The sequence below is a fragment of the Meles meles genome, chromosome 7, assembly GCF_922984935.1.
Source record: "Meles meles chromosome 7, mMelMel3.1 paternal haplotype, whole genome shotgun sequence".
In the NCBI taxonomy this organism is placed as follows: domain Eukaryota; kingdom Metazoa; phylum Chordata; class Mammalia; order Carnivora; family Mustelidae; genus Meles; species Meles meles.
Genome location: NC_060072.1, coordinates 25,329,780 through 25,357,489, shown reverse-complemented (window position 1 = coordinate 25,357,489; position 27,710 = coordinate 25,329,780). Strand labels below are relative to the sequence as shown.

Below are 27,710 nucleotides of genomic sequence, written 5' to 3'. Positions count from 1 at the left end.
CTCTCTCTCTCTTTCTCTCAAATAAATAAATAAAATATAAAAAGAGAGAGAGGGAGATATGGTGCCTGGGTGGCTCAGTTGTTAATCATCTGCCTTCTGCTCAGGTCATGATCCCCAGATCCTGGGATCGAGCCCTGTGTCAGGCTCCCTGCTTGGTGGGAAGCCTGCTTCTCCCTCTCCCACTCTCCCTGCTTATGTTCCCTCTCTAACTGTCTCTCTCTCTCTCAATCCCTGTTAATTTAATAAATAAAAAAAATCTTTTTTTTTTAAAAAGAGAGAGAGACGTCAATTATAATTTGCTGAGACTGAGATGTATTGTTACCTGATCAAAGAAATAGGTGGGCTCAATGTCCAAAGATTTAACTTCAGTCACGTCTCCCATTCTGCTATGAGACCTAAGAAGGAGAAATTAGAACTCTGACAAGTTATCATGTTTGTGGGTGATATTTCAAAGTACTTCATAGTTTTAAAGTTTAGATATTTTATTTTCAATGAAATATTTCAATGAAATATTTAAAAATTTTGGGATGGGGGAATGCAACTCTTCCTTTATCTACAGCTTCACCTCATGGGCTATCAGCTCAACATAGTTGCAATCAGAAGGGTCACATGCTATGGGCAAATAAGCAGTAGCATGTCACTGCCAAGTTTCTCAACCTTGGCACCACTGACATTTTGAACCTGATGATTCTTTGTGGTAAGAAGCTACCTTATGTCTTGTAGGATGTTTAGCAGCATCTCTGGTCTCTACCTACCAGACGCCAGTAGCACACCTTTTTACCCAGTGCTGACAAAAAAATGTGTCTCCTGACATTGCCAAATATCTCTTGGAAATCAAAACTGCCCCTGGTTGAGAATGACTATGCCAATGCAATGACCAAGAAAAAAGGTTTGATGTGGAAGGAACTAGTGAAGATAAGTAACACTGCTGATGACAGGGCCATTAACAGCGATGCCACTCAAAATGTGGTCCCTGGACAAGGGGCCTCAGCATCACCTGGGACCTTATTATAAATGCAAATCCACACTCAAACTTAATGTATACTGTGTCAGAATCCCTAGGGGTGGCATCCAAGAGTCTGTGGTTGAACAAGCCCTCCAGGTGATTCCGAAAAATGCCCAAGTTTGGGAAGCAGGTGACCCATTTTACCAAGCGGGCTGTGAAAACCACAGCCAGTCATGACTGGAGGAGAAAGTCTGGGGCTAGCTAACCCAAAGTTAACAGGTCTACTGGATTTTCAATGGTAAGATGGATGAGCACACAGTGGAGGACCCGGTAGCAGCCACAACATTAATGGACTGGGAAATGTGAGGGATTGGGGATTGTTAGCTATTACTATTATTATTAAAGAAAATGTCCAGAGGCCCAGGTTGGACTAGCCCTTCCTTAAAGAGAAGTTGTAGAATCCCTTTAAAATTAAGATTGGAGGGAAAAAAAAACTCTTATCTAGCTAAACATCTGCATCTCACTGTCCTGCCAGAGTAGCTGAAGATTCTGCTTTGAGTAAATTCAGTATCTCAAAAATCCTTGGTTAAAATGTAAAAATATAGGCATTTACATTGTAACACGTTACATACATTCATGAAAAACCTCATGTTCTGCAATATTGTGCACTAAAAATAATAGGGTTTATGGGAAAAATAAGATAGGGCACACCACTTAAAATCTATGATACTTTGGAACCAGAGCAAAAAACAAAACAAAACAAAACAAAAAAACACATGCCAATAATTGGCACCTCAGGAGAAACTTAAACAGCCCAGGCAGGCACTTACAGCTAGATGCTGCTTTGGATATTAAAACAGCAACAACAACACATACACACACACACACACAAAAGGAGGGGTGCCTGGGTGGCTCAACGGGTTATGCATCTGCCTTCAGCTCAGGTCATGATCCCAGGCTCAGCGGGGAGTCCACTTCTCCCTCTCCCTCTGCCTCTTCCCCTGCTTGTGCATTCTCTGCCTCTCTTTCTCTCTTAAATGAACAAAACGAAACAAAAAAAAAACCAAAACCAAAAAACCCCCTAAGAGTAGAAATGCAAACTTACAGGTACTGAAATAATGTGGATGAAGTAGAGCTCCTTGCCAGTGGGGTTGCATTAAAGTGGGCACAGAAAGAAGTGAAACTTCAATATTGTTAAGGTGGGAATACTCTGGAGATCATCTACAGATTCAGTGTAATCTCTTTCAAAGTTCCAAAGGTCCTTTTCACAGAACTGACATGCTAACATTTCTAATATTCATATGGCAATTCAAGAATCTAGAATAGCCAAAATAATCTTGAGAAAAGAACAAAGTTGGAGGACTCACACCTCCCAGTTTCAAAACTTACAAAAGCTACGGTAATCAAAAGAGGTACTGGCATGAATATAGATATATAGATCAATGAATTAGAGTTGAGTCTAGAAATGAAACCTCATATTTATGGTTAATTAAGTTTTGGCAAGGGTGCCACACAATTCAATGAAAGAAAAAATAGTCTTTTCAATACATGGTAACGAGGCAACTGGGTATCTACATGTAAAAGAATAAAATCAGACCCCTACTACACAGTGTATACAAAAAATCAATTCAAAATGGGTCACGGAATGGAAAAAACATTTGCAAATCATATATGTAATAAGGGTCTAGTATTCAGAATACATAAAGAACTCTTAAACTCAACAATAAAAAGAGAAAAGATGACTGACTCAATTTAAAAATGGCCAAAGATTTGGATAGACATTTCTCCAAAGAACATATGCAAATGGCCAATAACACATAAAAAGATGTTCAACATCATTAGTAATTAGCTAACTGCCAAAACCAAAATGAGATACCACTTTATACCTATTAGGATGACTATAATTTTTTTAAAAGATTTTATTTAGTTATTTGATAGACAGAGATCACAAGTAGGCAGAGAGGCAGGCAGAGAGGAGGAAGCAGGCTCCCTGCTGAGCAGAGAACCCGATGCGATGTGGGGCTCAATCCCAGGACGCTGGGATCATGACCTGAGCCAAAGGCAGAGGCTTTAACCCACTGAGCCACCCAGGCGTCCCTAGGATGACTATAATTTTTAAAAAGACAATAGTAAGTGATGGCAAGGATATGGAGAAATTAGAAAGCTCATACACTGCCGGTAGGACTGTACAATGGTACAGTTGCCTTTGAAAGCAGTCACTGAAATGTTAAACATAGAATTATCCCATAAGACTCAGACTCAGCAGCTGCATTCCTAGATACAGATCCAAGAGAAATGAAAATATATTATGTCCACATCAAAACTTACAATGTTCAGAGTAGCATTATTCACAATAGCCAAAAAATAGAAATAACCCAAATGTCTATCAATTGATGCATTAAAAATATTCTATAATTAGACAGTGGTAATGATTATACAGTTGTCATATATTAAAAACCTCAGAACTATACCCTTAAAATGCTTAATTTTCTTTAAAAAGGAGTGCCCAAAAGCCTCAACCAGTTCCAGCTTCTACCCCTAACAACCTAGAGATGTCAAATTCCAAAGATTATGTCAAATTCCAAAGATCACGTCCTCACAAATATCTAAGTGCCTTAAAAAGTACCAACCTTCTGTCCCACCAGCTTCTGCAATTTTCAGACCCAAAGAATATTAGAGATCTGTTGGTTCTGACTCCAAATTAACCTTATACAAGAGTTCCATTCAGAACTTCAAGACCAGCTGATTCCATTCATGTCTTTTATCTTAGTCATCCTCAGTCACTGGAAACATTAAACTTGCAATTTCTGGATTAAGAGAGCCAACTGAGCACCAAGTCCTCTACATTCTGGAATTTGTATAAGTTAAGATTTCTTTATTTTTAATTACCAGAAATTTAACAACACAGAAATATAATATCTTACATATTTGAAGGTAGAGTAACTCGTCTAGGGCTTTCCAATACAGTAGCTGAATAACATCACAAAGGGTTCAGCACCATCCCATCTTTCTGTTGCGTGTTCTTCAGATTTCATCCCCCAGGATCATTTTCAGATTTGAAAAAACCTAAAAGAAGAAAAGGGACTGTTTTTTCTTTTTTTTTTTTTTTTAAACTTAGGAAATCTTTCCCAGAAGTTTTCAAAGGCTTTTTAAAAATTATTTATTTAGTTACTATATAATTATATTAAAATTTTTTTGAGTATAGCTGACACACAGTGTTACATTAGTTCTAGGTGTACAACATAGTGATTCAACTTCTCTACACATTATGCCTTGCTCACCACAAGTGTAGTTACCATCTGTCACCATACAATGCTATTACAATATCACTGACTATATTCCCCATGCCGTAACTTTTATTTAAAAAAATTTTTTAAAGATCTAATCTTTATATAATCTTTACACCCAATGTGGAGCTTGAATTTACAATCCCGAGAACAAGAGTCACACGCTCCAGCAACCAAGCCAGCTAGGTGCCCCTGTACCGTTTATTTCCATGACTTACTCATTCCATAACTAGAAACTTGTATCCCCTACTCCTCTTCATCTACTTTGGCCATTCCTTCCCCCTGCCTTCCCTCAGCAACCTTCAGTTTGTTCTCTTTGTTTATTCATTTGTTTTATTATTTGTTTTTTAAAGTCTACATGAGTGAAATCATATGGTATTTCTTTTTCTCAGTCTGAATTATTTCATCTAGCATTATATCTTCTAGGTCCATCCATGTTATTGCAAATGGCAAGATTTCATGCTTTTTATGGCTGCATATTATTCTACCTGTGTGCATGTGTGTGTGTGTTCATATGCATATGTATTAATGGACACTTAGATTGTTTCTGTATCTTGGTTATTTTAAATAATACTGTAATAAACATAATGGTGTATATATCTTTTTAAATTAGTATTTTCATTTTCTTTGGGTAAATACCTAGTAGTAGAATTATTGGATCATATGGTATTTCTATTTTTAATTTTTTGAGGAACCTCTATACTGTTTCCCACAATGGTTGTATCAGTTTACATTCCTGATGACAGTGCATAAGAGTTCTTTTTTCTCTACATCCTCATCAACACTTATTATTTCTTGTGTTTTTTTATTTTAGTCATTCTGATAGGTGTGATACTTCATTGTGGTTTTGATTTGCATTTGCCTGATGATTAGTGATGTTAAGCATCTTTTTATGTGTCTGTCGGTCATCTGTATGTCTTCTTTGGAAAAATGTCTATTCAGGTCCTCTGCCTATTTCTTAATCACATTGTTTTTTGGGTGTTGAGTTGTATAAGTTTTTTATATATTTTGGACTTTAACCCCTGATTAAATACATTTTTTACAAGTATCTTCTACCACTCAATGATTTTTCTTCATGTCTCATTGACCAAAATCGCAACACATCTTTCCTAAACAAATCACTGGGAATTATTGAAATTGTTGTGTATTAGCTCAGCCCAACCAGGATGTACCCTTGAAGATATATTCATCTGGTGAGGCACATGGTTAGGCAGAGAAGAGTGGACAAGTGAACTAAGGCAGGATTATGTTAGCAAGGGAAAAACTAAAATGAATTCTGGGTAGGCTTCTAACAGTGTCCCTTACAGGCATCTAATGTCTACTGGCTTTCCATCCATTCACATTAAAGCAAAACTTCCTAATGGACAAAGCCTTCCCCACAAACACAGACAGCAGAGTTCTTCCACTGCATCATTGTAAAATATGAACAGGCAAGCAACACCATCAGTCATTTAAGGAAAATGTGCAATGTGGAAGTGAAAGATCATAATAAATTATTCTACTTTCAATCATGATATAGTAACTGACAATAGACACAAGACCTTCCACCATAAACAATTATCAAACTGGGCAAAATAAGTAACTGTTTTTAGATATTCATCCATAGGAAATATATAACTGTTATCCCTAACCAAAGACAAACAAATGACAAAGCTTCATGCTTATAGTGGCTTTTTGCCAGAGGGGCACTTTCCACGGGGAAAGGCCAAATAAACTATGGTATCTGCACCAAGGAGATGGAGGTATCAGATATCAGTGAGAAGGCAGCTGCACTGAGAAGTCTGCACAGGAAAAGACTCCACAAAAAAAAAAAAAAAAAAAAAAAGAACTATTAGGAAGAGAACAACCATGGAGAAGCTATGGGCTGAGAAATGATCAGAGGTTCAACAGGGATGGGAGATACCGGTGTTTCATCCAACCACACTGGAAAGATCTAATTACCCCAGAAATTTAGTAGACACCCCAGAAAGGCCAGGTTTTATGAATAGGGTTAATCTAGCAATACAGTAGCACTATTCAAGAGAACTATAATGAAAGAAATGTTATTTAAAAATTTCTAGTAACCTCTTGGAAAAAAAAAGTAAAAATAAACAGACAAAATTAATGTTAATAAAATATTTTATTTTACCCAAAATATCTAAAAAGTTACCATTTCAACATGTAACAAAGGAGATTATTTTTTCCAACATAGAAGGCTTTTAAAAAATTTTATTTTTTAAGTAATCTCTACACCCAATGTGGGGCTGAAACTCAGAACCCAAGATCAAGAGTTACACTCTCTACCAATTGAGCCAGCCAGGAACCCCATCAACTTGAAGATTATTGAGTTCACAGTCTCTTTTTCATACTGTCTTTGAAATTCAGTGTTCTTTTTTTTTTTTTTTAAGATTTTATTTATTTATTTGACAGAGAGATCACAAGTAGGCAGAGAGAGAGAGAGAGAGAGAGAGAGAGACAGAGAGAGAAGACGACTCCCCGCTGAGCAGAGAGCCTGATGCAGGCTCCATCCTAAGACCCTAAGATCATGACCTAGGCCAAAGGCAGAGGCTTAACTCATTGAGCCACCGAAATTCAGTGTTCATTTTACACTTAAAACACACTTCAATTTGGACTAGTCGCATTTCAATTATTTAACAGCCATACATGGTTAGTGGATTTCATATTAAAGAGTCACTCAGAAGAATTGGAAAATATGACTTTTAGACAGGAGAATAAGTTGTAAACACAGAAATGAGAGAGATGATGAAAATAGGGGATGAGAACCTGAAAGCAGCTATTATGTATTTAAATATTAATAGGAAAACATAAATGTAATAACAAATAGAAAATCTTAACAAAGAAATGGACACTATGAAAAAGAGCAAAATGGAAATTCTAGAACTGAAAAATATAGTATCTGAAATGAAAATTAACTGGATAGTTTTAACAGGAATTAGACATCATAAAATAAATGATAAGTGACCTTGAAAGCAAAGCAATGGAAACCATCCAAACTGAAGCAAAAGGAAAAAAATAAAAATAAAAAACAAAGCAAAGTCAATCAAACCTCAGTAACTGTAAGACAACAATATCAAGTTGTCTGATGCGATGTCTGGTGAGGTCCAGCTTCCTGGTTCATAGGTGCCTGAATCCTCATATGTGGAAAAGGCAAGGGATCTTTTAGGAGCGTCTTTTGTAAAAATACGTAAGGGCTCTCTTCTCATGACCTAAGCACCACCGGGAAGCTCCACCTTCAAATACCATCAGATTGGGGTTAGTTTTCAACATATGAATTTTGGGCAGATACATTCAATCTATGGCATCATATAAACAAAAAAATCTGCGGGGTCCTCCATAATTTTTCAAGTGTGAAAATTTCCTGAGACCAGAAGTTTCAGAACCCGTCTAATCCTTCTCCATATTACAACCTCACTCACAATATATTCTGAGTTCAACTCAGCCTACCTCAACCTTTAACATCAAAATAACCCTCAACTTTTTTTTTTTTTAAGGTAGGGTCCATGCAGGGCATGAACTCATGCCCCTGAGATCAAGAGCTGAGCTGAGATCAAGAGTTGGGTGCTTAACCAACTAAGCCACCTAGGGACCCCAACCCTCATTATCTAATAAGCAGCGGGGAAACAGGAGAGATGGGAAGAGGGAGCCTATGAATGGTACTGTTATTTGTCTCAAGTGTTTCACGCTGTTCTTATCTTTCTTTTATGAACTCTTAATATTGATTCCTATGTGTCCCTGACTAATAAACACTCGAAGCTTCCATGTGGGTAATGATACTCCTGACATGTTGGCCATAGGAATATTGCTTGCAACCATAAATGTCTTCCCCAAAGTCCACAGCCTTAATATACGGATACTACATAGAGAGTATGGGGAAGGTAAAAAAGTCCTATTATTGAGTATCTAACTATCCTCCAGTTACAAAAATATAATGTGTTGAAAAATAAAAGGTAACTTAGGATATTGTTGGACAGAAATAAAGTAGGGAAAGGATTATAGAAAAGCATGTGGCAAAAGAGCCACTTTTGGGGTGCCTTGGCAGTTCAGTCTATTAAGCATCTGACTCTGGATTTTAGCTCAGGTCATGATCTCAGGGTTGTGAGATCGAGCCCCACACTGGGCTCTGCACTGGACATGGAGCCTGTTTAAGATTCTCTCTCTCCCTTTCCTTCTGCCCCCGGCCCCCTGCCTATCTTCAAAAAAAAAAAAAAAAAAAAAAGCCCCATTTAATTTCAAGAAAGGCTCTCTCCAGGTGAACCAAAGCGGGGAACACTGCAAGAGTCATTGATAAAATTGGTTTGGGATAAAAGATCTTTTGCCTCTCGAGCTGGTATTCAGGATAGTTCACTCCAGCCTCTTGTGAGGATCCCTTCTTGGTGCTTTCCAATAGAATTGCTCTCACTAAAGTTATCAGTAGCCTCCTGATGGCCTAAATCAATGGCCTATCAGCAGCTGATAGAATTGACCAAAACTTTGTTCTGTAAAACTTTCTTCTCTCCTTATTTCCATGTGACTATTCTCTAAAGCATTTTCTCCTTCTTGTCCTATTATTCCTCTGTTTTCTTAACAAAATTCCCACTCTCATCATAAGCAAACCAAATCCCTGAACGTTAGTGTCCTTCTGGATCGTGTTGTTTTGGGCCCTTTTCTTTTCTCCCTGAACTACAGCATTCACAGCCTTCTACCATACCCAAGTCCTAATAACTCACATGTCTGTATCTTTGGACCCATATTTCTAACTGTCTACTAGATATCTTTGCCTGGATGCCCTGCAGACATCTCAAACTTAAAATGTCCAAACTTTATCTTCCCCTCAAACTCCTACAAAACTTAATCCTCCTCCTTTAGTCCCTATCTCAGGGAGTGGTACCACTATCCACCCAGGAACCCAAGCCAGAAACCTGGGTGTCATCCTCAACTCCTACTTCTCCACATTTAATGGACCACTAAGTTTTAATTCTATGTTAAAAATGTTTCTGCCATCCAACCTCTCCTCTCTATCCCTCCAACATAGAAGTTCTGATCATTACTGGTATCAATACTAACATCTTAGCAAGTCTCCCCTACTGTGAGGCTCTGTCATTTCCAATTCTTTTTAGACTAGAGGCCAGCGGACTTAAAGATTTCACTGTTCAGAAAGGTTTAAAAAAGTGCTCGCTTCAGCAGCACATATACTAAAATTGGATACAGAGAAGATTAGCATGGCCCCTGCGCAGAAAGGTTTAAAAAATGGTTTTGATAATTGACAAAGTTTGGCTTTTTAAAAAAAATTTTGTCAGGTCACAAAACCCAACATCATCTATTCTATACCTTCATAATAATTTTAAACAACTACTGGACTTCAAAAAATAGAAAGTACCACACTTTGATAGAAAACAGTTCTTTAAATATTTTGACTTTTAAAATAAAAGTGTACTGGATAAGAACCACTGCTCTAGAATTTAAACTGCCGTCACAGTAATCTATAGCTAGCGTGAAAATCTCTGTATTATATAAACATTTAAATTTATCCATATAATCTACATGCATATCCTTTTACTGGCTTTTAATGGCTACATAGTATTCATTGTGTTGAGATATTACTGGCATGTCTATTAGCCTTCCATTTTAAGCATTTTTAAAAATAATAAACTTTAAACATCCCTGTCACATATCATCTCCAGGCCTTATATAATAAAAACCATCCTCTTTAGGGTAACATAAGACGTTCTTTATAATCATCTATACATTTTTAAAAAAAGATTTATTTATTTGAGAAAGAAAGAGCACACAGTGGGGAGGAGCAGAGGGAGAGGGACAAGGAGACTCCCTACTGAGTGGGGAGTCCAACCCGGGGCTCAATACTAGGACCACAGCATCAGACCTGAGCAAAAGGCAGATGCTTAACTGACTAGGCCACTCAGGCACCCCATATAGCATTTTCTAAACCATAAAGATATGAAAAAAATATCCTTACTCTTAACGTTCAGCAATCAAGGGCACCAGGGTGGCTCAGGGGGTTAAGCCTCTGCCTTTGGCTCAAGTCATGATCACAGGGTCCTGGGATATCCCAGGGTCCAGGGGTAGAGCCCCGCATCGGGGCTCTCTGCTTAGCAGGGAGCCTGCTTCCCCCTCCCTCTCTGCCTGCCTCTCTGCCTACTTGTGATCTCTCTCTGTCAAATAAATAAATAAAATCTTAAAAAAAAATTAAGCAATCAAGTTTTCCCAATTTTTTCTTAACACATTTCTTGCTAACTGATTGCCGAAGGTCAATAATACATAAGTGTACCTTAGGATATTTAGGCCATGAAATGATCCACACGAAAGTAAAATTTTCAAGAGCATGGCTTACTAATAGTAATGTTAACGAACACTTACCACTGTTGTGTAAGATAGTGTGCTATCATAGGTGCTTTCTCTCCATATTGAAATTTAACTTCCAGGGGTGCCTGGGTGGCTCAGTGGGTTAAAGCCTCTGCCTTCAGCTCAGGTCATGATCCCAGAATCCTGGGATCAAGCCCCGCATCGGGCTCTCTGCTTGCCAGGGAGTCTGCTTCCTCCTCTCTCTCTGTCTGCCTCTCTGCCTGCTTGTGATCTCTGTCTGTCAAATAAATAAAATCTTTAAAAAAAAAAAAAAAAGAAATTTAACTTCCATATCCTTTGTGGTACTATTTTTATACCCATTTTAGAAATAAGGAAATAGAAATAATAGAAAGAACTAACAGTAATGTTAGTTAATACAAAGAAGGAAACAGAAATTGGGAGAAATCACGTGACTTGTTCAAAGTCATACCACTAGCAAGTACTTCAAAATAAAAAAATAAGGCTGGGGCTAAAAATGTTCATTTTTAGGATCCAGATTTTCTCAGCAAAAAATTAAATTTTTGGACAATATAATAACTGTCATATTATATCAGGGCACCTGATGGATTAGTCAGTAGAGCATGTGACTCTTGATCTTGGGATTGTGAGTTCAAGCTCCACATTGGGTATAGAGATTACTTAAAAATAAAATATTTTTTTTTTAAGATTTTATTTATTTATATGACAGAGAGAGATCACAAGTGGACAGAGAGGCAGGCAGAGAGAGAGAGAGAGGGAAGCAGGCCCCTGCTGAGCAGAGAGCCCGATGCGGGACTCCATCCCAGGACTCTGAGATCATGACCTGAGCCGAAGGCAGCGGCTTAATCCACTGAGCCACCCAGGCGCCCTAAAAATAAAATATTTTAAAAATGTTTTATTGGGGCGCCTGGGTGGCTCAGTGGATTAAGCCGCTGCCTTCGGCTCAGGTCATGATCTCAGGGTCCTGGGATCGAGCCCCGCATCAGGCTCTCTGCTCCACAGGGAGCCTGCTTCCTCCTCTCTCTCTGCCTGCCTCTCTGCCTGCTTGTGATCTCTCTCTCCGTCAAATAAATAAATAAAATCTTTAAAAAAAAATGTTTTATTATAATTCATTGACTTTATAATTGGAAAAATACTTCCCTAAGGAAAATAATGTTTTCGTCTGCTAATCTAGCTAACCATCTGAGAAAAAAATTACTTCATGTAGTTTCCTGGAAAAAATATAGGCTATGCTGGTATTTACTTTTTTTTTTTACTTAGACTCTTAGTTCCCTTAGATTCTTTGGTTTTCAACATTTTTCATTCCTTTGCCCTATTGAATTTCCTCTTGTAGAGGAAACCAAATGAGGAAAATAAGAAGTGTCATTTTAAGTACTTATGTTACCTCAAACACTGGAGTGTCCTGGAAAATAATCATCCAGTAAATATCCACTACCATACTGTTAAGATATGCACTGTTTTTATACTAAAAGTTTTATTTTCTTGCATCTTTTTCAAGAAAGGGGAAGTAGAGTACAATCTCTTTGCAACAAAGAAACTGTTTTATCATTTCATTCTAGCATTTTTCTTTTACTGAAAAAATATTATTTTGACATTGATAATTCTGTAGATCAACCTACACCTCCAGCATCCCTTTGTGAAAATTCATTTATCAATGCTACCGTTCTGTTTCTGTTTTCCAGGACCCTGTGTCTCCCGGACAGGGTCTGAGATAGTAGCCATAGTCCAAGTGTTCCCAGAATTTAGAGAGGAACTGGGAGTTTTACAACAAGCTTTGAAGGCATTTTTGATGTGGGATATTTTACTGTTAAGGATGTTCAAAAGCTTCTGGCAGTAACTTTGAGCCTGGAAAGGGTGAGAGCTTTGATTTCTCCTGAGCTTGAGGAGCCACATTCTTGCCCCTAGTCTGAAGATCTTTCCGACTCTTAAAATCTCTCAGCTTTGTGATGGACTAGCTCAGAATAGGAAATAATTAATATATGACTTAAGGAAAGTATTACCATCTTATGTTATTCATATTTATTTACATGTCTGTCTCACTGAATCTGAAGTTTCTTGAAGGTACAGAGTTGTGCCATTCATTTTTTAATCATCAAGAAAAATTACTTCGAGTCTACAATCAATCAATATTTACTGATTTGAAATTTCAATTGGGAAGGCAGAATACCGAATTATTAAACTTTTGGTGCCTGATGACCTGGGATTAGATTCTGCTACTCACTTGCTGTATGATCTGATGCAAGTTCACAAAACTCTCTAAATTCCTCAACTCAAAAATGGATAAAATGAAATAAAGGACTTGGAGCTTTTAAAGTTCTATTTATATAATGAATATTTCCTGAGCTCAGACTAAGCTCTAGGGTGCTGGTAATAGAGTACAAAATACGCAGGGCTCCTGTTCTTACGGAGCTCAGGTAGTTGGGGAGACAGGCATAATACAATTTATCGAACAGATTACATTACAGATTGCCATGAAAAAAGGTTAAAACTTCAAGAAGGGGTTGTAAAAGGAGATTTAGATTGCTGAGTAAGGAGTCTCAGAGCGAGTGCCATTTAAGCGGATATTTGAAGGATGAGGAGATTCTTTATTTCCTCACCTCCTTCTTGCTCCTCAGCTCTCGAGTCCGGCTTCCACCTTTCTACCTAAGTAGTTCTTGCTAAAGTTACTATATACAACGGACCTTTTTCAGTCCTCTTACTTGACCTCCCAGCAGCACTCTGCAGTTAATCACTCCCTCCGTCTTCAGACGCGGTCTTCCCTTGCCTTTTCTAATAATAAACCCGTCCTGCCTGCCTCTTCAGTCTCTCCTGCAGATTTATCTCCTTAAGTGCCTGGACAGCCTCGCCGTGAACCGTAATTGTGAAAAACAACGCAATCCTTTTGAGTCATAAAAAAGGTGTACAAGCAAATACATTTTTGCGGGGCTTCTCTTCGCTTCCGGTACGCTTCATATTACCACGAATATAAAACTTTAACGTTCCAGCAGAGAAGCCCTTCCCTCTTGCGCGCTGGACCCGGCCACAAGGCAAGAACAGGCATTCAACTTGACCCAACGCCGACACATTTGCCGGGGAAACACCCAAGGCGCGGGACAAAAAAGGGCTTTCGGTCCAGCTCTGGCAGCGTTACAGAAACTACACCTGAGCCATTCTTCAAAGTGTAGTCCGGCGCTCTTTCGCGCGCGATCAGCGCAGATGAGTCCTCCGACATCCCAGCATTCCCTGCTCCCCAACCATCGAGAGCAGCTTCCGGCGTCGCTGGTGTGGGTGGGTGAAGAAGGAGCGGGCCTTCGCCGCTCTGTCTCACTCTCTCGCGCGCTCTCTCGGGCAATATGGCGGGCGTGGAGGAGGCAGCGTCCTCCGGGAGCCACCTGAATGGCGACTTGGATCCAGACGACAGAGAAGAAGGAGCTGCCTCTACAGCTGAGGAAGCAGCCAAGAAAAAAAGACGGAAGAAGAAGAAGAGTAAAGGGGCTGCCACAGGTAAAGGGAGTTTTATGTGTTCCCAATCGCCGCCGGGGATGGTCGAACGGCTCGGCCCAGGCCCGGCGGGGGTGACAGAAACTGGGGACTCGAACACTGCCCTGGACTAATTCCCAGGACAGCGCGTGTGTCAAAACCAGGTTACAGATTTCTAGTGGGGGGAAAAGGCAACTTCTCTTTCTGTGGAACTAGGGAGCTGTTGGAGTGGGGTGAATAGGGTGCCTCAGCTGGTCGTGAGGTAGTTCTGGGGTTGCTGGGCCAGAGCCCTTAGACGTGCCAGAACTCAGCTCCCACACATAGTGCAGCGGACTCGAAGCTGCGCACAGGGCTCAGTCCTGTCACCCTTCTGGCGTTTTGCCCTCCTCAGAAATCTAGTTCTGACCCCACACTGTCGCCTCTTTGCTGAAGGTATCTGGAACATACTTTCAAGGATGGGGGTGGAGTGGGCAAGTCTCAGTGCCCTGGCCGCACCTCCCCCCACCTCCCGGGTTTACAGAGGGATTTTTGTTGCCGGCTGCGCTTTTGAGGTGTGTGTATATGTGTGTATGCCCACGCGGTCATGTCACCGAGTAGTAACTGCAGAATATGTGGTAGTGTTGCGAATTTTCACCTGCCTAAACCATAGCATCGTCAAGCTGGGCTTTTAGGCCTGAATTGTGATGCCATTTGCAGGTAGTTCGGATAGAATATTCTGTAGATTGGAATGGAACGTCTCTAAATCCACTGGTAAGGCAAGGAAAACACCTGAAAGTTTACACTTGGATTACATTATGCGTTAGGAACTTAAATGTTTTCTTTTAAGAAGTCAGTGTTTTTTGTTGTATGTGGCCCTTCGTTTTAGGAAAACAGTGTTTGTACCTGTTTTTAAAATCAGCCACACGAAAATTGAGAGACAAATGGAGAGGACATAAGTGATGAAGGTGAAGATGAGAGAGGTTGGGAAGGGTTAATATGTATCTTTCTGAAATTTTTATTAAATGGAAGTTGAAAAGGGAAAGTTGTGGGTGCTGGGACCCTTCTAGAGAAAATTTAATCCCAGGACATAGTCTGGTGGCTGTTCCTGGCTTTCACATGAAATCTGAACTCTTCAGTTTTTCCATTCAGATGCCCCTAATATTTAGCAGTTTTATCTCTCCACATGAATCCGCTACAGTAGCCAGAATATCACTTCAGTGTGTGCTAACTCATAATACTATTTTGTTCTACACACATCTATTGCTACTACAAGCTAGATTATATTCACTTGGGTGAAGGGGGAGGCTGGTCTTGTGCTTAGCTATACAAGAATTTTGTTTTTTAGTAATGGAATTATTTCGATTTATTTTGATTTTACCTAGCCTAGCTTGATGACTTATTTCTCATGAAAACTTGAAGTTCCCAGTGTTCCGCAGAAATCCTCCTCTAAGACCTTCAGCATTTATTACCTATTTCAAGTACCTGTTTTTTAATAAAGTGTTTTTTGTAGTAGTCTAATTGTTAAATACTTTTAACAATTGGATAGGGACCAACTCACATTTTTGTTTATCCTTTAGTTGCTAGCACAGAGAAAGTGTAATAGATATTTTGTTGAATGGACAAAGCTACTTAGATGTGGGGGTTTTGTCATTAAGTGAATTCTGTAATGTTCACAATAATGTTTCTGTGTTTGTTTCCCAAATACTTACCAGGCAGGAAAGGACTTGTGTGTTCTCCAGGATCCTTAGAACATATTCTGATTGGAAACTATCTTTTTTAGATTTGATTTATGTTATATTTGATCAGCAGGGCAACAGGAACCTGATAAAGAATCAGGAGCCTCAGTCGATGAGGTAGCAAGACAACTGGAAAGACAAGCATTGGAAGAGAAAGATGATGACGATGAAGGTAAATGGTAAATTTGATATTTGTGGTTGGAAAAGCAAGAAGATACGACATTCTTTAAGCAAAATATATTTGTCCATATGGTTTATGGTTCTCTGATGTTTTAATTAATTAACATTAAAGCCTCAATGTCACAGATAAAAAGGGAAAGGTATTAATAATTCTTAAAAAGTTGGGTAAGTTGAATGAGTTCTCCAATTACACAGATCTCAACTTTTTAAAAATGTACTTGGCAAAATGCCAAGTAGGGGGCATTAAGATTATATTGAAGGACTGCTGGGGGACACGGGTGGCTCAGTCAGTTAAGTGTCTGCCTTTGGCGAGGATCGTGATCCTAGGGTCCTGTGATCTAGCCCCACGTCCATCTACTCCCTGCTCAGCGGGGAGCCTACTTCTCCTGCTCCCTGTGCCACTCCCCCTACTTGTGCTCTCTCACTTTCACTCTCTCAAATAAAGAAAGAAACAAAATCTTTAAAAAAAAGAAGAGGTGGGGCGCCTGGGTGGCTCAGTGGGTTAAAGCCTCTGCCTTCGGCTCAGGTCATGATCTCAAGGTCCTGGGATTGAGCCCCACATCGGGCTCTCTGCTCAGCAGGGAGCCTGCTTCCCCCCTCTCTCTGCCTGCCTCTCTGCCTACTTGTGACCTCTGTCTGTCAAATAAATAAATAAAATCTTTTAAAAAATAAAATAAGTAAATAAATAAATAAAAGAAGAGGAAATTGAAGGACTGTTTAACATTTATTGAACAACTAATATGTACAGGGCGCTGTCCTCGGATACTTTCACCTGTGTTCTCATTTTCCTTTTCAAAACCTAGCAAAGTAGGTACTCTTCTCAGCAAGTGATAGTTATTATGTCATTTGCCCAGTGTGACACAACTGCTATGTGTAGAGTGAGTCAAGGTTTTGAACCTAGAACATGATTTCAAGTCTGTTCCTTTCACTCTGTATGAAAGCCCCCTCACTTTATTCTCAAGGAGTATATTGGAGTCCTTCTGAACTGTATTATAAATTCCCTGACCCCTAGCCACTTATAGTATGTTGGTCCTCTAAGATTTCTTAAAGATAGTAATTCTTGAAATTCTAGAAATTGATACTATCAGTAAGACAGTGGAGGTAATATTTGTTAATTATTCTACAGCCTCTTTAGGTAGAAGGGGAGATGGAGCTTTCCCATTCTCAATTATCTACTGTTGTGACCTACTGCTCTTCCTTAAGCATTGTCATCTTGGGCTTGCGTCTTCCAAACCTTAGCCGAAAATACCTGCTGTACTTTGTCATGTTAGGATAATGCAGAGTAGTTATTTCTCCTTCAGAAACATAAGCTCTCTGCATTCAAGGAGCTTAGAGTCAAAATTTGGTGGAAAAGGTGTCAAGGTTCAAGAGAATAGTTAGCTTTTCCTTAAGCAGACCCCTTGTCCATTTTACCTTGGTTTGTGTTTCAATTTATGAACATATTTTGAGCTCTTAGCAAGAAAGGGGCTTGTAATTTCAAGGTTATAAAATAGATTGCTGTAGACCTACTGTGTAGAGTATCACAGTGTTAATCTTGAAGAGCGTCCTTGTTCCATTGCTTTTCTACAGTCTCTTGACATTGAAGGAGAAACTTTTGTCAGATTGGAAATCGTCATTTTAACGTCGTTTTGAAGATGATTTTAGAATTACTGGTTTTCTCCAGTACTAATTCGCTTCAAATATCAGTATCAATCAGTACTACTAATCTGTTGCGAGAGTTCTTTAAGATGGAAAGTTAGTATTTCAGAATCTTTGTTTTAAAACAAAACAAAGAGGGGCTAGGTGGAATTGCAGGCTGAATGCTGAAGGAAGGCTCTTTGGAAGGAATGGGACTTGTATAATGCCAAACAGAAGAGATCACTTTGGGGCAGGACAATGCTGAGAATGGATTCAAAGTGTATTGAATAGTGCATACTGGCCATATGAGATGATTTGTTGAGGGAGCCTTGGAGCATTTTTAAAAGAAAGTTATAGGGGTGCCTGGCTGGCTCAGTTGGTAGAGCATGTGACTCTTGGTCTCAGGGTCAGGAGTTCATGCCCTACATTGGGCATAAAGTTTACTTAAAAAATAATGTTTAAAAAAGAGAAAGAAGAATGTTGTAAAAAATAGTTTAGTCCTCATATATATGCAGTGTTGTTAGAAAAAAGGAAACATCCAGGAAAGGCTTGGAGATCATTTTGGAGGGCATTTAACAGCCCAGGCATGTGGTAATGATTATATTGGTGGGAAGGCAGCTGGGTGACTCGGTTAAGCTTCCAGCTCTTGATTTCAGCTCAGATCATGATCTCAGCATCCTGAGATTGAGCCCCATTTCAGGCTTTGCCTCTCCCTCCCCCAACTCTTGTGCATGCCTGCACTCGCGCTCTCGCTCGCTCTCTCTCTCTCTCTGAAGTAAATAAATATCTTTAAATGGGCGGGCATAAATGAAAATGGAAGGGAAGAGTTCAGTGGCATAGTGGTTGTGGAAGCAGAATTCAGAGGACTTTTAAAAGACTTTGAATCAGGGGCACCGGGTGACTCAGTGGGTTAAAGCCGCTGCCTTCGGCTCAGGTCGTGATCCCAGGGTCCTGGGATCAAGTCTTTGTTGGGCTCTCTGCCCAGCAGGGAGCCTGCTTCCCCCCCTCCCCTTTCTGCTTGCCTCTCTGCCTACTTGTGATCTCTGTCTGTCAAATAAAAAAATCTTAAAAAAAAAAAAAAGACTTTAAATCAGGGGAGAAGGAAGAGGGGCAGGGACTCTATAGAGGTTTGAATTGGTGACAGAATATTGGTGCCGTTCACTGAAATTGTGAAGTAGGGAGAGTGGGTTAAGAGAGTGGGGGTGGGGGGTGTAGGCTAAAAAGAAAGTATTGAGTTAATTTTAGATGTGTTTAATTTGAAACTGGAGTATTGGTATGAAAAGTTAATCCTGTGGGCATTTGGCAATGTGCTAGAAGTAATTCAGTGAAGTTTTAAGTCAGATTTATTAAGGTACATATATTGCCCAAGACCATATCCACTATTTTCAAAAAATAAACTTTATGTTTTAGAACAGTTTTGCTTAGGTTCTCAGCAATATTAAGCAAAAGGTGCAGAGATTTCCCATATACTCCCTACCACCACACATGCAAAGCCTCTCCCATTTTCAACATCCCCCACTGGAGTGGTGCATTTGTGACAATGGATGAACCTACATTGACACATCATCATTACGCCAAGTCCATCGTTTATATAGGTTTACTCATGATACTGTATATTCTGTATATCACCCTTTATAAGTCTATAGTTTGATAAGTTTTTACAAACATGCATTTGTGTAACCACAACCAAGATACAGACCCATTTTCATTTAACATTTCCATCTCCACAAAAAAGTTCCCTTTCACCCTTCTGTAGTCCATTCTCTTGCTCCACCCCCGGTCCCTCACAACTATTGCTACATTTTCTGTTATGTAGTTTTTTCTACAATGTCCTATAAATGGAATTATTATAGCGTGCGGCTTTTTTTTGGCTTGTTTGCCTTTGCGTGATACTTTTGAGAGTCATCCAGTTGCATATGCATCAGTAATAATTCATTACATTTTATTGCAAGTAGTATTCTAGATTTGTTTATTCACTTACTAGTTGATGGATATTCAGGTTGTCTCTGGTTTTTGTGTTATGAATAAAGACAACATTTGCATACAAGTCTTTGTGTGGACATAGGTTTTCATTTCTCCTGGGTGGGTACCTAGGAGTAGGATTGCTGGTCATTTGGAAGTCTATGTTTAATCTTACTAGAAACTATCAAACTGTTGTTCAAAGTAGCTTTATCATTTTGCTTTCCTGTCCACACTGGTTGAGAATTCCCAGTCCTTTATATCTCTTAAGCACTTGGTATTGTTAATTTTTTTTTTTAAGATTTTATTTATTTATTTGACAGAGATCACAAGTAGGCAGAGAGGCTGGCAGGGCGGGGGGTGCAGGGGGAGCAGGCTCCCCGCTGAGCAGAGAGCCCGAAGGGCTTGATCCCAGGACCCTGAGATCATGACTTGAGCTGAAGGCAGAGGCTTTAACTCACTGAGCCACCCAGGCACCCCAGTATTGTTAATTTTTAAATTATCTTTTCTAACAGGTGTGTGGTGGTATGTCATTGTGGTTTTAATTTGCATTTCCCTAATGACTGATGATGTTGAACCTCTTCTCATGTTTTTGCCTTCCGTATTTCTTTAGTGAAATATTTGTTCATATCTTTTGTCCATTTTTCAGTTATTTGTTGTCATATTGAATTGTAGTGTTTCTTTATTCTTGATAAAAGTTCTTTATCTGATATGTTTTATCAATATTTTCTTTCATGCTGGTATTGTTTGCAGCAGAAAATATTTTAATTTTGATGAAGTTGCATTCATTTTATTTCTTCATGGGCCATGTTTTTTGTGTGTTATCCAAAAAGTTAAATAATTGCTCTCTGTAGGGTTATGAAGATATTTTTCTTGTATTCTCTTCAAGCAATTTTATATGTCCATTTAGAGTTAATTTTTGTACATAGTGCAAGGTAAGAATTGAGATTCTTTTTTTCTTGCTTATAGATTTCCAATTTTTATTCAACAGATATTAACTAAATTGGGTATAGGGCTAATACAGAAATAAATATGAACAGCTTCTGCCTGTTAAGAATATCCTGGGATGCTGTGAAAGAAAGACTTATAAAAACATGAATTGTGGCATGGTATAATGCATGGGAGGTTAAGCATATATAGTTCGTATTTGGATCCAGGCTTTACTACTATCTTGGCACAAGAGTTCAATAAAGAGTGGCTGTTATCCTATACTGAATGCAGACCTTGAACACTGGATAAAGTAACTAGCCTCAGAAGGATGACTGAGTATTGAAGGAAGAGCTTCATCTTACCTCATTTTAAAGATGAAAAGACTATGTAGAGAGAGGCTAAATAATTTTGCCCATAGTCACACAGCTGGCAGGATTTAGTAAGCATTTAAATTGATTAGGGGCACCTGGGTCGCTAAGTGTCTGCCTTTGGTTCAGATTATGAACTCAGAGTCCTGGGATTGAGCCCTGCATCGGGCTCCCTACTCAGTGAGGAGTCCGTTTCGCCCTCTGCCTGCCGCTCCCCCTGCTTGTGTTCTCTCTCTGTCTCTCTGTCAAATAAACAAAATCTTTAAAAAAAAAAAAAAGAAAGAAAGAAAAAAACTAGTTATACTTTTTTTTTAAGTTTTTTTTTTTTTAAGATTTTATTTATTTATTTGATAGAGATCACAAGTAGGCAGAGAGAGAGGAGGAAGCAGGCTCCCTGCTGAGCAGAGAGCCTGATGCGGGGCTCGATCCCAGGACCCTGAGATCATGACCTGAGCTGAAGGCAGAGGCTTAACCCACTGAGCCACTCAGGTGCCCCCTGATTTTATTTACTTATTTGAGAGAGGGCGCTTGCACTCATGTGCACAAGGGTGGGATGGGGGGGCAGAGGGAGAGGAAAAGGAGACTCCCTGCTGAGCAGGGAGCCTGATGTGGGGCTCAGTCCCAGGGCCCTGAGTTCATAACCTGAACCAAAGGCAAATACTTAACTAGCTGAGTCACCCAGGGACCCCTAAAACTGGTTATATATCCTGAAGCATTTGTTTTAGGTTGAGTCTAGTGTATGTAGCAGTATTCTAGGCATTGAATATTCTTCCAGAATAAAGACTATCTCGATTGCTTTTCTGTCCTTATTACCTGGCACTTAAGAATTCAGTAAACATTTATTGAATGAAGGTTATTTTATTTTATTTTATTTATTTATTTTTAAGATTTTATTTATTTATTTGACAGACAGAGATCACAAGTAGGCAGAGAGGGGGGGAAAGCAGTCTTCCTGCTGAACAGAGAGCCCGATGTGGGGCTTGATCCCAGGACCCTGAGGTCACGACCTGAGCCAAAGGCAGAGGCTTAACCCACTAAGCTACCCAGGTGCCCCAAATGAATGAAGGTTATTTTAAAATTGTAGTGTAGAATATGTGAATTAGGTTATATGACGCATGAGGAAATTGAAAGTTGTGTTTTGGGCTTTTGAATCTAGAAACCAATAATGAGTAAGTCAGCCATATTTGTGTTTCTGCTGTGTTCCTATGTTTCCTGTACCCAGTTCCATAAGACTGACCATAAATTGCAACTGTGGGTTATCTGGCTGGCTCAGTTGATAGAGCATGCAACTCTTATATCAGGATTGTGAGTTCAACTCCACATTGGATGTAGAGATTACTTAAAAATAAAAAAAAAAAGATCTTAAAAAAAAAAAAAAGGGTGCCTGGGTAGCACAGTGGGTTGAGTTACTAGCTGTTGATTTTGGCTCAGGTCAAAATCTTAGGGTCGGAAGATGGAGCTCTGCATTGGGCTCTGTGCTGAATGTGGAACCTGCTTGGGATTCTCTCCCTCTCTCTCAAAATAATAATAATAATAATAATAAAAGAAATTGCAATTTCATAAGTAAGAAATTGTCAAATATTGGCAGTTTCCTATCAGTCCATTAAAGCCCTATCTCATGTTACCTCCGCTTTGCTAAATTGCTGTTTCCTATTTATCATTTAGGTGAAAAAAACCAGGATAAAATAAACTAAAAGAACATTTGTTGAGTAGAGTATTTATCACATGCTTAGTTAGCTCTGCATCTTAATTTAGGAAATGGTATGTAATCTTTTAAGGAGCTCACAGACAAGTAGGGGTCATAATAAGCCCCTGATCATTTTTCAAAAAGAAAAAAGGTTGCAGTTTTGTGTGATAATTATAATAGAATATAGTGGTGAGAAGATTTCTTTTATGGCTCCTGTTTATCTGGGAGTAAAAAGGGAGGAGCTCTTTGAGCAGAAAATGTAAGCAGTCATTTGACATTGTTTTATAGGTATGGATTTCATGATTTAAAATTGCTGATGCTAGCCATGAGTTACTGGCACGATATGAAACATTTAAAAGGCTATATGGTGAATATACTATTAAAAACTGTCAACTTCTAATTGTCTGCCACAGCTTCCTATTCATCCTTATTTCATAGCAGTATGATTTGTGGATAGGTTGGTGTGCTTCATGATGAAATTTATTGAGCAGTGTTTTTAAAAATTCAGACACTTCAGTGTTTTGATACCTTTATTTAAAATGTTTTAAGTCACTATTAATCATGGCCATAATACCATTCTTGATCTTTTCTCCAAGTTTAGGAGTATGGTATGGACTTCATAAAAGATAGTTATAAAAACTGCCGGGGGGTGGGGGTGCCTGGGTGGCTCAGTGGGTTAAAGTCTCTGCCTTTGGCTCAGGTCATGGTCCCAGGGTCCTGGGATCGAGCCCCTCATCCGGCTCTCTGCTCAGCAGGGAGCCTGCTTCCCTCTCTTTCTGCCTGCCTCTCTGACTACTTGTGATCTCAGTCAAATAAATAAAAAAATCTTAAAAAAAAAAACAACTGATAGGGGCACCTGGGTGGCTCAGTCAGTTAAGCATCTGACTTCGGTTCAGGTCATGGTCTCAGGGTCCTGGAATGGATCCCCATGTCTGGCTCCATGCTCAGTGAGGAGTCTGCTTGTCCTTCACCCTCTGGGGGTGAATCCTTAAAAAAAACCCTGACAGGCAGATACTGGCTGTTTTGGATGCTCTTTTTTCAACTTTGGCTTGAATTCATGATCCTGAGATCAAGAGTTGGACACTTAACCGATTGAGTCACCCAGGTGCCCCTTGCAAGCAATTTTTTGAAATAGTTCTTAATAATCCCCATTTTGGGGCATCAGGTTCTTTTTGAGAATCTGAGAACTATGAGCCTAGGAAAAGTATATATGCCCTCTGATTTTTTCATATAATTTGATCCAGATGGAGAACTCTTTTTCTCTAATAGTAACTATGCAGGAAAAGGTATTTTAAAATATGACACCCCAAATACTCCTCCCTGGATTAGTATCAGGTGACATATTCTTGCTCTGGTTCTGCCATTTACTAATTGGGATTGTCTTGGACGTGTCCCTTAAACATTCCTTGTTTTACCTCATAAAATTGATCTGAGAATCACAGGAGGTCATGAAATACAAGTGTTGAACCACAAAGTGTATGTAAGCAAACTAGTATTATTTTAGGTAAAGTCACACAGTCATTATTATTGGTATTAAACTAACACTAGGTCTTCTTCCTAGCTTTTGAAAAAGACTGTTAATGCACTTTTTATTCTTAAGAGTATCTTATTCAAAGTTCTTTAATTAGAGTAAGTCAAGTAAAGTTTCCTTAGTGCTTTTGGTTACACAAGTCAAATTCTTTTTTTTTTTTTTTAAATATTTTATTTATTTATTTGACAGAGAGAGAGAGATGACAAGTAGGCAGAGAGGCAGGCAGAGAGAGAGGGAGAAACAGGCTCCCCACTGAGCAGAGACCCCGATGTGGGGCTCGATCCCAGGACCCTGAGATCATAACCTGAGCCGAAGGCAGAGGCTTAAACCACTGAGCCACCCAGGCGCCCCCACAAGTCAAATTCTTATACATTAGCAGTATTGAAAAGTCTTCTCTAAGAATATTGGGTCAGTTTTATTATATCTTGTTTAAGATACTTTGTGTGTGCGTACTTGTCTGCTTGTGCTTGCTTTGTTCCTCTGCTTATGAGGTTTAAATAAATATGTACTGAAATGCTTTTTTCCTAGATGGAGATGGGGATGGAGATGGAGCAGCTGGAAAGAAGAAGAAAAAGAAGAAGAAGAAGAGAGGACGTTAGTGTCTTAAGTTGATCTTACCTGACAAATAAAAAGTGTCTATTAACCAGCAGGTTTGAATAGGTTTGAAGTTGCATAAGATCCCATTGTGTGTCAAGGAAATAAATCTAGGCTTATTTTAGAGGTAGAATTTAGTGAACCTCAGAACTGTTTTTTCATTTAACAATCTGTTGGCATTTTCTTTATCTTATTCCCTTATTGAGCTAAGGGATGTTAATAATAAGTTGATTGCATTTTACTGCAATTTAGGAATGAATTTATAATTTAAAACTTGAATAATACAAGTAACAATTCTGTCAGGGATGAATAAAGTCATACTACTGTGCATAATAGGATAAACATAGTTTGCAGTTCACCTGCCAGCTTTGAAATTATGAGATTCTTGATAAATATTTAATGAAGAGTACCATTATTTAAAATTTGTGCATATCGTTGAATTTTATTAATAACATTGTACTGTTTTGTATTCACTTAAAATATGATCCTGCTTGTGTTTTATTTCTATAAATGACAAACCAAACCTCTTCAGGGACTTGATATTCTTTTAGAGAGACCAAGGGGAGATTGTGTAGTCTTGGGGAATAAAGGTTGGGTTGAGAATCAGAACAAGTTCTAATCTTGGGTGCCTTTTGGGGTATAGGGACCACTGAGTATCTGGTTATACCTTCCTTTAAATCTTTCAGGCTAAAATTTTATGAATCAGAATATTGGAGACTTGACTCATTTTTATATCTATGTTAAGAGAAATACTTAAATGTTTTTTAAGAAAGCTTTTGGCTCTACCAGGAATTTTCCAGATGTGTCACCAGATGAGGATGGGATAGCCTTCTTTTTATTCAGGCATCTATTTTCAGATCCTTTTAGTCATAGGATGTCAGTCCTGTCCCTAGCATAGTCTGTACTTGATGAGCACGTGTTACCCGTGTTTTAGGAATCTTCCAGGGATTGTAATATCATATTCCTTCCATTCAAAAATTGTTAAAAGTGTGCTCGTGAGACATGGTATTACCTGAGAATGGCTTGAGAGAGAACTATTTCTCCCAATACTCTTATATTACTCCCTAATGAAGGTAAATAAGGGGCTATTTTGTATTTGCTCTTGGTAAAATTCTTCCACTGACAGATGTTTTAGTATGAAGCCATCATTTTTTATTGTGCTTCCTCTGAGGATGTTGAATTTACTTTTCATTTTATTTATGAGTACTCTCAAGAGACAGTCTTTTGTCTGGTCTTGGTATCAAGAATAATTGTGCTTTTCCTGAGTACTTACTGTGCTTTATCTCATAAACATGATCCATGCAAATAACCAAGCCTTTTTTTTTTTTTTTTTTTTAATTAAGTATTGGCTCCTAGAGGGCTTAGAATCAAATCTGTGGTTTTGTATTGGTAGTATTTCAGGTACTATTCTGTGTTCTTTCCATGTTTTGATTTTTGTTCTCTAATTTACTGTCTCTTATTTGTGTATTTTATATATTCTTGTAAGCTGTCATAAATCACTTGTGGAATAAGCCAAATAATGTAATTATGGACTGTTCACTGCCCTCATTTTCCTCATCTCTAAAGTGAGAGAATTATAAGTGATAGTTAATGATAACTGCACTACATATTGTTATGCATAGTTTTAGATAATACCTTGGACATAGTATGTTATAGTTTTCAAAGGTTATCCAGCATTTCATCTGGTTCTTATTTTGTAGATGAGGAAACTGAGGCTTGGCACATCTAGCCATTTGTCCAAGTCACAGTTAATAAGTGGTTGAGGCTAGACTTCAGCTCTCATATTTTGATTACAAATTTTTTTCTCTAATCTTTTTTGAGTTTTTTATTCTTTGTTAATAATTTATGGACATATGAGAGGCATCTTTATCAGAATTGTAGCTGAGATAAAGCTGAGGGCAATGCAATGGTACTTTGTTGATAAAACTCAAGATTTCAAAAGATCAGGAAAACTGAGAAATAGGCAGGTATTAACAACCTGAAATTTAATAGACATATATAAAGTTAGTACAGGGTGATAAGGTCTAAGGATTTTGAGTGCTAGTATAATGTGAGCCAAAAAGCAGGGAGTCGTAACTGTTTAATAGGTGTAGGATTTTTAGAATCAGTAGTATAGCCTTATATTAATTATACCTTATTTGGGCCATTAATTTAAGTCAATTCTAATACCAACTTAAAAGGACATTGACAGTTTCAGGGTTGGCAAATAGAGGTGAAAGTGTTAAGAACCATATCCCTTAAAGTGGTTTCTCATCATACAGAGGAAGGAATCAGTAGAAATTAAAAATAAAATTTTTTCAACTGTGAAGAATAAAGCTAGAACTAACAGATGAAAGTAACAGGGAGAGAGAAGTGTAGGAAGAGCTTTCTAATAGAGTTCTTTCAAAATGAATGGATTTTCACTTCAGAGATAGACTGCATTGTTGGGAGCACACTGCCATATGTCAGGAGTATTATGGGATTCCTGGATTTAAGTGTAAAGCAAAATTAGGTGATCTCTAAGATCTTTTTTATTTTAAATTCCAATGTTTCCTCTTAGGAGGAACCTTAAAGTGTTTCCCAAGTTTATGCGCCCATAGAACGCTTTTAAACGTTATGTAAAGTCAAAAACATTTTGTTCTCATGAGGTACTGAGTGTTTGAATTAAAAGAAGGAACCAAAACATGGTTCCATGGGTAAATGATGTGGCTCAATAAATGGTAATACTTTTATTTATATAGTTCTTTTTCCCCCATTGCAGAACAAAGAGAGCAAAATGGTGTTAAACTTTAAGATACACAAAATCCATAAGGCCAGTTAAAATCAAAAGGATACCACATATTTCACCTCAGTAGTTGAAGTGCTACAGAAATGCATCAAGTGTCCAGTATCACTGCATAAATTAATAGACTTCCTGGCATTTTTTGGGAACAGCATTCATTACTAAAAGGCAGTTCTTTATATAGTAGGAATTCTATAACTGGTTCAGTGTATTTAAAAAATTTTTTAAAAGACAAATCTCCAGATATTTTTAAAAATCATCTTGGAACACTGGTATCTTTTAGAATACAGTTTGGGAAATAATGTCCTTAAAATGTATGCTAAGGACTATAACTTTTTATAAGTATCTGGAAATTTGT

At 38.5% G+C, this 27,710-nt stretch overlaps 1 protein-coding gene, 1 long non-coding RNA gene and 1 other non-coding gene across 4 annotated transcripts in view; 2 read left to right on the top strand and 1 right to left on the bottom strand.

Moving 5' to 3' along the window:
* Positions 1-327: 327 nt before the first annotated feature.
* Positions 328-13,714, bottom strand: LOC123947130. The gene is made up of 3 exons (XR_006819707.1): positions 13,149-13,714; positions 3,871-4,012; positions 328-395 (listed from the first exon to the last, which is right to left on the bottom strand). It is a non-coding gene; the product is annotated as an uncharacterized LOC123947130 (long non-coding RNA).
* Positions 9,381-9,485, top strand: LOC123947791. The gene has a single exon (XR_006819828.1). It is a non-coding gene; the product is annotated as a U6 spliceosomal RNA (small nuclear RNA).
* Positions 13,715-13,820: 106 nt separating the features above from the next.
* The window catches only part of METAP2 (methionyl aminopeptidase 2), a 32,034-nt gene continuing 18,144 nt past the window's right edge, over positions 13,821-27,710 (top strand). The window contains exons 1-3 of one of the 2 annotated variants that reach the window (XM_046012425.1): positions 13,821-14,034; positions 15,799-15,897; positions 24,526-24,591. In XM_046012425.1, coding sequence (XP_045868381.1) covers positions 13,884-14,034; positions 15,799-15,897; positions 24,526-24,591 — 316 coding nt within the window. In that variant the 5' untranslated portion in view covers positions 13,821-13,883. Of the gene's footprint in view, positions 14,035-15,795; positions 15,898-24,525; positions 24,592-27,710 lie in introns of both variants that reach the window. The other variant, XM_046012424.1, reaches the window with a different exon arrangement.